At 37.0% G+C, this 13,007-nt stretch overlaps 1 protein-coding gene across 3 annotated transcripts; it reads right to left on the reverse strand.

The window, feature by feature from the left end:
• On the reverse strand, positions 360 to 13,001 carry LOC104781865 (187-kDa microtubule-associated protein AIR9). 3 transcript variants are annotated; one of them, XM_010506636.2, is made up of 38 exons: positions 12,849 to 13,001; positions 11,502 to 12,257; positions 11,319 to 11,390; positions 10,963 to 11,028; positions 10,803 to 10,874; positions 10,651 to 10,716; positions 10,461 to 10,523; positions 10,305 to 10,370; positions 9,919 to 10,018; positions 9,671 to 9,772; positions 9,128 to 9,360; positions 8,932 to 9,046; positions 8,724 to 8,844; positions 8,425 to 8,600; positions 7,904 to 8,039; positions 7,613 to 7,713; positions 7,458 to 7,505; positions 6,968 to 7,152; positions 6,772 to 6,889; positions 6,048 to 6,175; positions 5,673 to 5,844; positions 5,257 to 5,375; positions 4,866 to 5,034; positions 4,677 to 4,761; positions 4,526 to 4,599; positions 4,312 to 4,431; positions 3,960 to 4,155; positions 3,754 to 3,875; positions 3,296 to 3,500; positions 2,912 to 2,985; positions 2,627 to 2,765; positions 2,136 to 2,317; positions 1,893 to 2,048; positions 1,636 to 1,767; positions 1,350 to 1,408; positions 1,189 to 1,221; positions 969 to 1,100; positions 360 to 884 (listed from the first exon to the last, which is right to left on the reverse strand). In XM_010506636.2, exons 2-38 carry the CDS (start codon positions 12,252 to 12,254, stop codon positions 708 to 710), a joined length of 5,067 nt encoding a protein of 1,688 aa, XP_010504938.1. In that variant the 5' UTR covers positions 12,255 to 12,257; positions 12,849 to 13,001; the 3' UTR covers positions 360 to 707. The 3 variants fall into 3 exon arrangements, with proteins under 3 accessions (XP_010504938.1, XP_010504939.1, XP_019100435.1); XM_010506637.2 differs by lacking the exon at positions 12,849 to 13,001 and adding an exon at positions 12,807 to 12,829 and having other exon boundaries at positions 588 to 884; XM_019244890.1 differs by lacking the exon at positions 12,849 to 13,001 and adding an exon at positions 12,327 to 12,347 and having other exon boundaries at positions 588 to 884.

Raw genomic sequence — 13,007 nt, forward strand, 5'->3', positions numbered from 1 at the left:
TTTTTTTTTTTTTTTTTTTTTTTTTAAAGCCTGTTCACATAGAAAAGAGAGAAAAAGAAAGACGAATGAATTAATGAATGAGAGAGCTTTTGTTATTCTAAAAGGTTTGGAGTTGTAAATTATTTTACAAGGAAAAGTTAGAGAAAAAGAAAGGAAAAGGGGACAAAGGTGACAAGATTACACGAGAGATGTATATATATCCACTTCATACAAATGTAAAAAGCGTTAAGAGTTATCAAAAGTAAATTCATAAAGATTCAGTTTGAGTCCAACCCATTGTCTGTGTGCCTCTCTGTGATATGAGATATCAATTCAATAAACGTAATTTGTAATTGACTAAACAATGGTACACGTCTATGAAGACAAATGATGTATGTATTTACAGTCAATATTTAGTCTTTAACTAGAACAAACCAAACATGCAAAACAAAAATAAACTAAACTTGAAAATGAGTATATGCAATTCAGGTGAAGTTGGGTTTGTAATAGTACTTCAAAAACCTGATTGTTGATTTTAAAACCCATTTGGTACAAAATGCAGCTTTGGCTTTCAAAGGCAAACACTCTCTTTACCAGTACGGCAGATACCACAACATATTAAAGCACCAAAACAAAGAGAGATAATTCTGTCAGCAAACGGTATGAGATTTCGAATGGCACACAGAAAGAAACTTACAATAGACGCAATCACTCTTTTATATTTTACTTCAAGTATCGATCTTGAGTAGAGAATTGAGTGAAGTGCTGTTGAATCGCTGAGCAAAGCCGCGAATGACAAGCACTATAACATCACGGAGATGGCGCGAATGTACGACCATGTCTACTTCATTATCACTATCCACAACAATCCTTAGCCTTCTCTGGTCATTACGAAATGTCTCTACCTGGTTTGATGCAAAATGATATATTTTTTAAGACATTTTTTTGAAAACTTAACAGTGAATGTGGTTACAATCAGAAACACTTACATGGAAAGGAGGAACATAGCTTCCACGAGCTTCAGTAGTTGCAAAAGACGTCTTTGAACCTGGTTTCACAACCTTTATTCTCTTCCTGTTCATTTCTAGCATTCGTCTCTCGAGATTTCCCTCTCCCACAATCTGTATCATTAGCAGTTTCACCCTTTTAGAATTCCCAATTTGATGAACAAAGAATCAACTGTAACACTCTAAATTATGAACTACATACCTTTTTTGGATAAGGGTCCTTGTCGCACAACACCTGATTCCAAAAGATCAAAAGAGGGAAACAAATTAATTAGGAACATAACTTTTATCATATTTTGCTAAAAAAAATAAAGAACATCAAGGAAAGTGAAGCCAAAAAAAAAAAAAACATAGTAATCTTACCTCAAACTTCACTACCCCAGTTTCTAATTTCTGCTTCACTTCCTTATAAAGATCAGGTTCTGCAAATTCATCATTACCGTTAATACAGTTGGAACAAAAACAGAAAAAGTAGTTGTGGAAGATGCAACAGCGATCCCTCTTAAAGGAAGCTGGTCAAGAGTTATACTGTATGCAAAATTGAGGTCATATTTGAAGACATGGTGACGATAGTTAGTACATTCACATAACAACAAACAACAACAAGAATATTCATAACAATGATGATTATAATTATGGAAAAACTTACCAACAGCAATAGGCTCCGTAGATGCAGAAACTGGGTGGCCTTCGACACCATCCTCACGTATGGGTGTATATACAACGACCAGTCTGTATCCGACATCATCTACATTAGCTTCGTACATCCTTCCTGTCTCACCTACAAAATTAAACGAAATGAATCAAACCCTACATGAAAATGGTTTAAACTAATTTCCAGGTATTTGGATACATGAGATCCATGAATTCATGAAGGAAATAACAATGTGATCCAGTTTTGTCTACCTGGAATTGAGATGAGATCAGGGCTTCCAACCATTGATCTAAGCCATTGGATTTTACTCTTTCCCTCTTTACCACCAAAATAATTGCCTCGAACAGCATATAAGTTAGTATGGAATCCTTGTCCTTCAATCTCTAGCTTCTCTATCCTAGGAAAACCTGAAGTAGACAGTACGTCGGTCACATCTTAATTTCGTCAAAGATATTCGTAAACAAGATACAATGGTAACTGGAATGCATACAAACCTGGTGCTATTGGATCAGTCTCGGCATATGCTAGTTCACTAGACCTACCAAACACATCATGTACTACACATTCACATTTGAGACATCTGCCAATATCCTCAAACTGCACCTTGTATGAACACGAAATATCTGAAGAGAGAGCCTCATACGATATCTTATCCCCTGATTCCAGTGAGCGGAACCTGCACAACCCTTGTTATGTGAGACTAAATTATAAAACAGTTTCTGAGAAGATTTTTCTGGCGTCATGTTTTTGTTTTTAAAGCTAATTATAATTGAAAAGCAAGTTGCCAAAACAAAAAAGCAAATTGGCCAAAGATATCAGATACAACGTTTTCTATATAATTGGATTAGAGGCATCACGCCAAAATCTGAAACATGTTCATTTTATGGCACCCTGAATCTAAAAATATCAATAGTACCAGTAAATCTCAAAATGTCTCATGCAAATATTTAGCCAGGGATTAAAGGTCAGGTGAGAAGCCATATACCATTCGTATCGAATATCTTTTTTGTACTTGCTCCAAACAAGTTGTTGAATTTCAGTCTTTGGGATCACTTGGACGGCTGTGAGGACGTCACCCTGTACAGCCTTTCCAGTGAAAGCAAGCATTTCTACTTTTGGAACCTCTGTATTGTGATCAAGAGTGTTAACATTGTGTTGCAAAGAGAACCCAAAAATAAAAAATAAAAAAATTGGAAACAAAAAAGGAAAACATAACACAACAACAAAAATCAATGACATTAAGCTTTTGCTATCGATCAAGAATGAAAACCTGGGAGGATAATTTCAGTTGGCTCAGACATCTTTAGCTCTCCCACAGCAGAATCTGAACGAACTGGTGTGTACCTGCAAAATAAGTTGAAAAAGTTCTGAGATTCAAGTTCGCATACGAAAGACAAAAACGATCATGGAGCTAGGGATCACTATCTGTACTCCAAAAACAAGGGAAACTAAAATCTATGAATTGGTTCCATTATTACCACTGCCAGTTATTTTGGAAAATTAAAGGGTTCAGACACGTTAACGCAGTTTCTTTCACGAATGGAAGACGAAACTAAATCATTCAAAAGTGTAAACCAGTACAGCCATCTGAAGGAATAAACAAAGCAATGGATGCTTGTCAAAGCTGCAAGGAAAAATGGCTGTGGAAACATACCCGAACAATATCCGGCAATTGTAATCTGACTCAGTCACCTCATACGTTTTGGAGTTAGCGCCATCGATAAGATCAACGGTTCCATTATTATCTCTGTACCAACTGAATAGACTTGCACCTTCATGGCCACCAAAGTACTCTCCTTCTCCAGAATAAGCATCCGAAAATAGTTTCTTCACACGAACATTAGATACCTCTGGATCAGCTGCAACACCATTCACTTTATTCCGTCAGAAACATGTATTTTTTACGGATCAGCTCTATGGCCTTAAAAAGATTGGCAAAAATGAAAGTTGATACTTAAGGAAAAGCTTAAATTAAAAGATTATATCATGAAAGTAATAATTGCAAAACAAACTAGATGATGTTGACAATATTATTCAGGTATTGGCAACTAAAATATTCTATCTGATTAGGGAAAAAATAGCAATGATAATAGAAAGTGATAGTATCTGCACCTGGGGCAACAGGAGAGTTTGTTATAGAAACAACTGGCTTCCCACTTCTCCCATCTACGCGAGTAGGAATCCAGTACAAGACTAGATAAGCCCCGACATCTTCAAGTGATGGAGTATATTTTCTGCACGAGAGATCATTCATACTTATCAAAAAACACAAACTATGAAAGAAATTTGAATACTGTTGGGAAATTTATGGCTCTTACAGTGTTCTACAACAAGCAACAACCTCTTCACCAGCATAGGATATTTCCGTGAGTGCAGATCCATGCAACTTGACCTTAGTTCTATACCAGATGTACTCGCCAACACCTTCATGACCCCCAAAGTAAGTTTTACGAGGCACAACCTCTTGTTTCTCACAGCAGTCAGGAACTAAAAGCTCCAATCCCATAGGATTTGCTGTTTCCAAAGGATAAATTGTAGGAGCCAAGATAAGTAGATTTGGAAACTAGTGTACAAACTCAAGACACAGGGTATACTCTATAGCTTAAATGGACATTCTGCAAAAAGTAAGTACGGGATTGACATTCTTTCAACTCTGGAAAGACAGCTCACCTGGAGCAATGCCATCAGACTTGATACTCCTTGGACTCCCTTCTATTCCATCTTCACGAACAGGAGTGTAAATAAGTTCAATGCTTTCCCCGACATCATCCAGTGACAAATCCAAAAACTCTGTTCAGGGATCATATTGATTAATCTGAAGCAGATTTTTTAAGCGGACAGCAAGGAATCTGAACCGAAAGGTATAAAATGGATAAAAACTTACCATCACTACCCAATATTTCCTTAACACCATTACTTTTCACCCTAACCCATTGAAGGTAGCAGTTTCCCTTTATCCTGCGTTGCAAAGGTTAATTTAGTTGCAGAGTTTCCCATCTACCAATCAAATAAGTCTCAAGCAACTTAAAGTGTACCCTCCAGTGTATGAAGCAACAAAGCTCAAGCGTTGCCCTTCAATCATTGATCCAAGAAACTCTAGTGACTGACAATTTGGAGGGCCTGCAGAGAAATGAATTAAAAGATAAATCATCTTACTAACACTGCTCGTTCATGGAAATTAGTACCTCTTTAGATTTTGAAAAAAAGGGAAGAGCGAATTATACCAGCAACAATTGGTCCAGCTAGTTCAGAAATAACAGTGGGTCCACGAGCCCAGTCATTTCTCACGGGTTCATAAGAAACCGAAATGAAGAAACCAATATCATCTACTGACAGCAGATAAGAAGAAGTAGTAGCACTCCTTATTTCGCATGGAGTACCATCTGAATTAGTCTGCAAGAAAATTCATATCTTTCAAAACAACTGAAGGCATTCCAATTTCATGCAGATTTATCAACAATAAAAGAAACAAAAGTGTTGCTTTTGTGTTCTCAAATATTAAAAGAATACCAAGTACATAGATCTATGAGATGCATATAGAAACCTAACCAAAAATAAGACCAGTTTTCTCCATATCATAATTTAAAAAAAATTGGATAATTTGAAGTTTAGTACCCGGAACCACCGGAAAACTGATGCTCCTTCTTCACCACCCCAATATTCTCTTTCTGCAGATAGCGTTGTTCCTTCAACAGTAGTTCCAACAACATGAAGAGATACCGCTCTTGGATTTCCTAAAAATCAGCAAAACCACATAGAATAAGCAAAATTTTATGGCAAAAGTTGCTGTGCAATAAACAGTAAAAATATTAGTAGGAAGATAAAGGATACAAAAGAATTCATGTTCATGTTGGTTGCATGTTTTTATTATATGATTTATGCATCTACTTTAAACCATCTGTGATTCTCAGTCTTTAGTTATTTATAGGATTTATGCATCTAGATCATACTCTATCCGCATTCGAAAAGTTTACTAAACTAGTTTTTCCATGATCATCTTATAACATGGAAATAACAAGACAATGCATTACCTGGTCGAACACGTTCTTGGCACATGCAAGTTCTTGCCTCACCCACAATACCGTCATCCCTTACAGGAATACATTGAAATGAAATGAATTTACCAATAGCTTCTTTGGTAGTCGTATACTGAAGAAGCCCAGAGGCTTCAGGTATCAATGTACCAGGGAGATCATTTTCAGCCTGCGCTCAAAGGAGTGAGCAATCAGATGCAACCAAAGCCCACACTCAGAAATTTTTTCGCAACTAATTATTTACTTCAAATATAGTCTTTTCTTTTCTTTTCTGAATTATACCTTTCACTAAAAAAAAACACGATACCATGCCTGAAGTCTAGACTAAATCTCAGAGGGAAATATTAGCATAGAAGAGCAAGAAGGATATACCTTATGATAATGCCATTCGTATTTGCTTTTACCTTCATGCCCTCCTATGTATCCATATGATGCTGTCAATATTCCACCCTCGATATTGTCTCCCGTAATTGACAAGAAATTTAAGCTAGGGGGAAGGGCTGCCGGTTGTTAAAATCAAAATAATTAGCACTGAATCAGTAAAGGTACAAAAACATGGTCATTCCAAATCAAAGGCAATAAATTTGATCGCCTAAAGACAAATCCATAGCAGGTCAATATTTGGAACTAGATAGGTAGGATTAAATGTCGAGAGAAAATCATCCAGCAACTGGGGTAAATGTATGAAATGAATGCGGCAAGAGTACTAATAAACTCAAACTCAATAATAGTAACCAATAAAAATATTCCACACCGCAAATTGAGACAAACTTTCTGGGAGATATCTATTGTACAGTTATCCTCTTGAATAGCTCATTTGAGTTGCATTGATCCTACAACCTCTTCTCATGCTTATCAACTTACTGCACAGTAATGAAATCTAAAAGAAATATGTGTATGGAACAAAAAAAGATTACAGAACCACAACACAAAATACACAAAACAAGGAGAGCATTCAGAATATTTTTGTAGTATGCCAGGAAGAAAATGGATACATCGTATGACCACAAGTAGTAGAAGTTTTTCGGGTTTATAAGATATGCCACATCAAAGAATGTAGATGCAAGAGTAAATATATTTATCTAATTTAACTTACTCTCAACTGCTCTTTCAGATAGTACATATACTGGTTCACCGCATTCACCATCAGATGTCATTGGAGTATACTTCGCAACTATGTAATAGCCCACTGCCCCCAAGGGTATACGAAATGACTGAGGAAAAAATGTTGAGATGCAACATTAAAAAATATCTTAAAAAACTTGTCTGATGAGTATTATGCATTAGCCTACCTTTGCCACTTTTGATGTGCTCAATTCTTCAAGAGAATTGCCTCCTTCCAGGATAGAACAACTTGATTTGAACCATTGCACTTTGCTTGAACCTTCAGTTCCTCCAGTAACAGTACCTGTTACAGTGACCTTACTATTCTCCCTCAAGTCACCAACTATCTTAGCATCTGTTACTTTTGGGGGTGCTGTAGTTTCAGTAAAAATAAACAAAAATCGTAAATGAGCGAATAAGGAAGAGAAACAGTCCAGACAATCCGAACAGGTAGTTCTAATGAATGAATTATAATAACAAATGCTCAGCGGTATCACCAAGATATATAACACATTTCATGCCCAATAATATCACCAAGATATATAACACATTTCATGCCCAATAACGAGAACTAATAGACGCTAGTTCACAACAGTCAATTGTTAAAGCAAGAAGAATCCAAGCGAGATGAATCAGTATCCTTGGGAAACATCTTCACCCATAAAAGAAGATATCTACCTGGCTTGACAACAGTGGATAAAGTTGACACAGGTTCCCCCTCTAGCCCTGAAATATTCTAAAAAACGTCAGAAATCTCTACGACGTAACTCTCTATAATTTGAGGCTTTTGTCTAAGTAAGACCCTGAGGGAAAAGAAACGGAAAGAAACCAACCCTCAAAATTTGCAGGTATGTACACAAAAGTGACATGTGTGCCAACATCTTCCTGTGTCAATGTATACTCAGATGTTCCAGCCGATATCAACAACAGTTCTCTGTAATAAAACCTACCTTAGCAAGAGTGGTACAGTTTTGAAACTGGCATAGGAACTTGTAGAATGCTTTAAGCAAAAAATTATCAAGAACCATGATATAGAAAGTAGAGATACTGTAGTGACAAACACATTCAGACACTCATGTTTGAAACTGATGGGCAAAAAAATAAATATCTACATGCATAGTTACCCCGTTTCCTTGTTCTTTCGCAACCATTCGAACTTGCTAGGACCTTCCTTGCCACCAAAATAATCTCCAATCCCCTTTAGAATGCAACCTTCAACAGCATCTCCAGTAACTCGAACATTACTTACAGATGGAGGAGCTGCCACCAAGATTTATAGTTAGTACCCTCAGATCCAGGAAATTTAACAGACTGTGGCATTAGTCATTTAAAAGATGACAATTAATGAAACATACAAATAACAACCACTTTACTACATCAGTTTTAGCATCAGTTTTAGCATGCAAGTGAATCAATCAGAAAACAGTAGGCTGGAATATACCCTAATCCATAGATAAATAAGATAATTGCATGCAGAAATAGCTACTGACTACGGTGAAGAATTCAACAATGATGTAAAACAAGCAACCCTAGAGACCTGTAACCGTTAGTCAACAATGAAAGAAATGAAAGCAAAGTAACACATGTTATGCGAAGGTTGTGACAAAGGAAAAGACACTATCTATGTAGAAGCTTTTTCTTCCACCTGCTTTTACAAACTCTGTGTACTTGTACTGAGGCTCTCCTCTTGCGCCTCCTTCTGTCACTGGTGTGTACATGAAAACCATACTTGATCCCACATCATCTAAAGATAACCTATATTCCACATCTTCAGCTCCATCGATCACCACAGGGCTCCCGTTCCACTTTCTCCTCAGCCAACTGGTTAAAAAATAAAAGAAATCACACCTCTTTGGTTACTAATCATAAGTTTTTCAAAAAATTGGAATACACAAAATTAGAAGCTGGATATAACCAAAAAAGAAAGCAGTAAACATGATCCACCTGGTAATACACTTTCCAGGTGTCCCACCACACCATGCAACCACTGCTTGACCCTTGATAATATTTCCCTCCACTAGTTCCCCGTGTAGTTCAAGGTTCACAACTTTTGGTATTCCCTTTCCTGCACAGCACTTCAACGTTAAATTCTAGAGGACACCAGTTGATGGAAAACGTCCATATGGCCTATTGTATAACTGAAAAAGCATACCTCGCTGTACTGGTGAAGATATGGCAAATATGGATGGATATTCAGTCTCTCCCATAACAGGAGTACATTCTGTCTTTAGAATTTTACCAATGTCTCCACGTTTTGGCCAATAGACCTATTGCAAATTAGAAAAAGGATAAGAAAACAGATACGTTTAACACACATACAAATGAAAGTATGACAAGGTAAATTTTACCTCCTTGGTTGCATCAAGAATAGGAACAAAATTAGAAAGAGATCTGTCCGCCGCAAACCATTGAAATTTCAGGGCTAATTCGTGATCTGTAGCAGTAGGACTTTCCTGAACAAGACCAAAGTGACATTGACAGGGAGCTTCTTCAGAAGGCCGGTCAACATATGCTTCTTTAACAAGATAACCAGAAGGTAATGTGTCCTTCCACCTCTCAACTAAGAAGCGGAATGTCGATTCTGTTCACAAGAAGTTGTAGAAATATAAATATTTAAAAAGTTATTAGGTACAAATATGGAACTTGGGAGTTGAGTCGGTGGCATATATGTATTCACATAAAATCTCAACTAGCAATTACGCAAACAGAAACAAACACCTTATTTTAAAAAACCTCGAGAACATTAGTATGGAAGAATTGAGAATGCTAATTGAATTAAACCATCAACCATCCAAGTGTGACCATTGGTAACGAACAAAAATCAAGGTAGAGGACCATCAAGCCACAATGAAAGACTATACAATTCTGAGATGTGAGAAGTGATTTTATACCTCCTGCCAGATCAGACTTGCAGAACTCCCAACCTTCTCTGAGGCAGAGGGCTGTTTGTGGAGGATAACGCTTTGCAATTGCCACTTCCTCACGAGAGAGATCTACAGAAAAATTTAAGCTTATCATGGACCACATTGACTTAGATATAAATGAGTGAACATTTAGATATGCTAATCATCTTTCTCATGAACCGATCAGCCAAAAGCAAACTACAGCACTTAGTTCTACGAGGTCTACAAAAGAATACCTCGGTCATTGAATTTCTTCAAGGTAGGACCTACGAGTAGTATGGATGCCGCTTCCAAATGAGAAATCTTCAGCAATGGATTTTCCTCAACTCGCAGATGCTGTTAAGGGAAAACATCAAATAAAATTACAAACTAAGTTTTCGTATATTTGATTTGAATAAATCGAACACCATTTCTGTTATAAAAAGGGTCAATGCCATTATCAAGTACACACAAATTGAAGCGTTGGTTCAGAGGAGAAAATGATGGTTTTTCAATCTTTGATACTAGGTAATCTTGTGTCCCATTAATGTGCTACTAAAAGCAGTGCATGCGACCAACTAATCAGCCAAATTAAGAACTGGGAGAAAAAAAAATCTATACTTGGGAACAGAAAGATTGAAACCTCAAGAACTGGTAGATACGGAAAGTCCTTCAGAGTTGTTATCTTGTTCTTACTTGCTGCTAGTACCTGAGAAAAAATATCTTTATGAGATGTCTAAAAACTATGACTCGTAACAATGTACTGTATACAACCTCAATTCTGAAACAGAAAATGTACCTGAAGCCGGGGCTGGCTTGCCATTGCAAGTGATTTTAATTTATTTTGAGCAACCGAGAGAAACTAGCATGGGAACAAGAAAGGTAATAGTCGGAAAAAATCAGGGGTAATCTACAAGAAGAGATATAAGAAGTAAAACTTGATAGCAATTATTTGGCACATAACTGGAACAAAAGGCTATGATGCTCACCTCTAAGTTTGGAAGTTGAGGCAGACTAGCAAGTGAAGTTATCTGATTTCCAGCAAGATAAAGTTGCTGCCAAGTAATATAAGATATAAAATGCTCATCAGATATCACTCGTGAAGGGAAGAAAAAAAGGACAGAATGGGAGAAAAAGAAACCTGCAGCATTTTGCAATTCTCGAGTGGTTCAAATCCAGGCCCTTTGAAATCATTAAAACTCAAATCGAGAACCTGAGATTAACAAAAGAAACCAGATCACAGCTGTTGTGAGCATATATTTGTTGAAAACCGAGAACCCTGAGGAAACGAATTTACTGACCTTGACTCGATTAAATATCTCGATACCTTCCAGGGCAGATAGAAGATTGTCTCTAAGATAGACAAACTGGTAAGAAGCATAAGTCAAGTAAAATAAAATAAGTTGATTGAATGATGTACAAACTTCACATATCAAAACAAATATCAGGAACTCACTAAGAAAATTCAAAACTAAGTGTCCTCAAAACTAATATCAGGAACTCACTAAGAAAATTCAAAGGTCTGCCATGTGGAATATAAATAACTACAGCTCCCTACTTGTATTCAAATCCAAGATTGGCATATCTACATGAACATAACTGTAGCAAAGCGTTTGCACTAAAATATTGTGAGGTTAACATGGAAATATATGTTTACCTCTAAGTTTGGCGACAAGTGTAGTCCACCAGAGGTTAAACTGCGAATCCTGTGACCTCTGAGATCCAATCTCTTAAGCAATTACAGACATTCATTAATCAATAGCCACACAAAGAAAGGAAGGATTAAAGAAGCTGTTTGTATGAAAATCTAGTAAGTACAAAGAGGAAAGTGAATTCTTACCATATCATCGCCAGCTTTAACCTCCACCTTTGGAAGAATAATGAGCCGTGAATCGCGGCTATCAGGAGTAGCTGTTTTCTTACGTCCAGAGAAGTTGGAACTCCGGTCTAGAGGAGTTGACAATGTCTTTGTTCTTATACCGCTAGAAACAGAAGGCGATGTTCCAGCTGAGGGAGAAGAAACTCTAGAAACTGTCCTCCCACTTGTAAGAGTAGAATGTGCTCTTCCACTACTGGTCCTGCTGCCACTACTGTCAAGTGATGAAGATGGAGCTCTTTTTGAAGACACAGAGACACTCATGGCTGGTCTAGAAGAAGACTCTGGCTTACTTAAACTAAACCCAGTTGACTTTGTTGAACTCCGACTAGATACAGTCTTGGCAGAAAGGGTAGACGCAGAGCTCCTCCTCAAATCTGGAAGTGACCGCCTTACAAGATCAGCACGTGAGGCAGTAGTAGTAGTACTCAATTGTTTAGGCAAAACCTTAGATGCACCAACAGTTACTCCTCCAGTGCTATTTCTCCTGATTGTGACAGGCGTAGAACCCGAAACCCTTAAAGAAGAAGACGCAGTTGGCTTGATCAAATTCGAACTAATGATGACTGGTTTCTTTTTAGTAGCAGCAGCAGCAGGTCGACTTGACACTGCAGAAACAATCTCCGGACTTTTGCTTCCATTAACAGTAGTTGTTGCATGGTCCTCTAGAGTGGTTTCAACAGTTCCTTCCTCAGCCTTAGCTGCTACTTCCTCCATTGACTGAGAGAGTGTTTGTGAAATCAATCCAAACTTAAATTAGCAGAAACAAAAAAGAAAGAAAAAAAAAACCTGGAAAAATGAAGAAGAGACTGCTGCATGATCAATCAATCATTAAGAAACTTTATTCCACAACACCAAAATCTCTCAAACTTAATTGATAAAAGAGACAATCAAATGACCAAATGGCCCACGCACATTGACATTGTTGTTGTGGAATCAAACGCACGCGGATGGATGAATACAATTACTCTCTACTTTATTGGGTCCTCTCTCTCAATAAAATAAAATTTAAGTACAGAGGACTCTTTAGTAGATTGTCTCCATTCAAGAACAAAGGCAAAAACGTTAGAGAGTTTCTGGCTTCTTTCAGCTACAACAACACTGTCGGTTACCCTTCTACAAATTTTTTAGTCATTTTTCGTGAACAAACCAATCCCATAAAAAGCAACATTTTCTAAATTGAAACTTACGAAAAAATAAAAAAAAACAAATTAATTATTAAAAAAAAAAACAAAATTCGAATAAGAGGGAGAACAAAAAAAAACTTACAGAACTAAAAAAGAAGTCAAAGTAAGCAGTAAAATCAGAAACCTATTATAACTCAGGCGAGAATCCCGGCGACGATTCCGGCCGTCGGGAACGTTTTTAAAACAGAGCAAACACGGCGGGAACAGATAAAATGTAGATCCAGTTGAAGCAGAGAATCGAAACTAGAGATTATTTCATTTGTTGTTAGCTTTTTTTTTTTTT

Source organism: Camelina sativa, chromosome 4 (genome assembly GCF_000633955.1).
Source record: "Camelina sativa cultivar DH55 chromosome 4, Cs, whole genome shotgun sequence".
Lineage (NCBI taxonomy): Eukaryota > Viridiplantae > Streptophyta > Magnoliopsida > Brassicales > Brassicaceae > Camelina > Camelina sativa.

Excerpts from the sequence above, each read along its gene's own strand:
- LOC104781865 (XM_010506636.2), bottom strand. The coding sequence starts at position 12,254 with ATGGAGGAAGTAGCAGCTAAGGCTGAGGAAGGAACTGTTGAAACCACT. Across the intron at positions 4,432-4,525 it reads GGAAATATTGGGTAGTGATG|AGTTTTTGGATTTGTCACTG; the intron begins GTAAGTTTTTAT and ends ATCCCTGAACAG. Across the intron at positions 2,049-2,135 it reads GACTGATCCAATAGCACCAG|GTTTTCCTAGGATAGAGAAG; the intron begins GTTTGTATGCAT and ends TGTCTACTTCAG.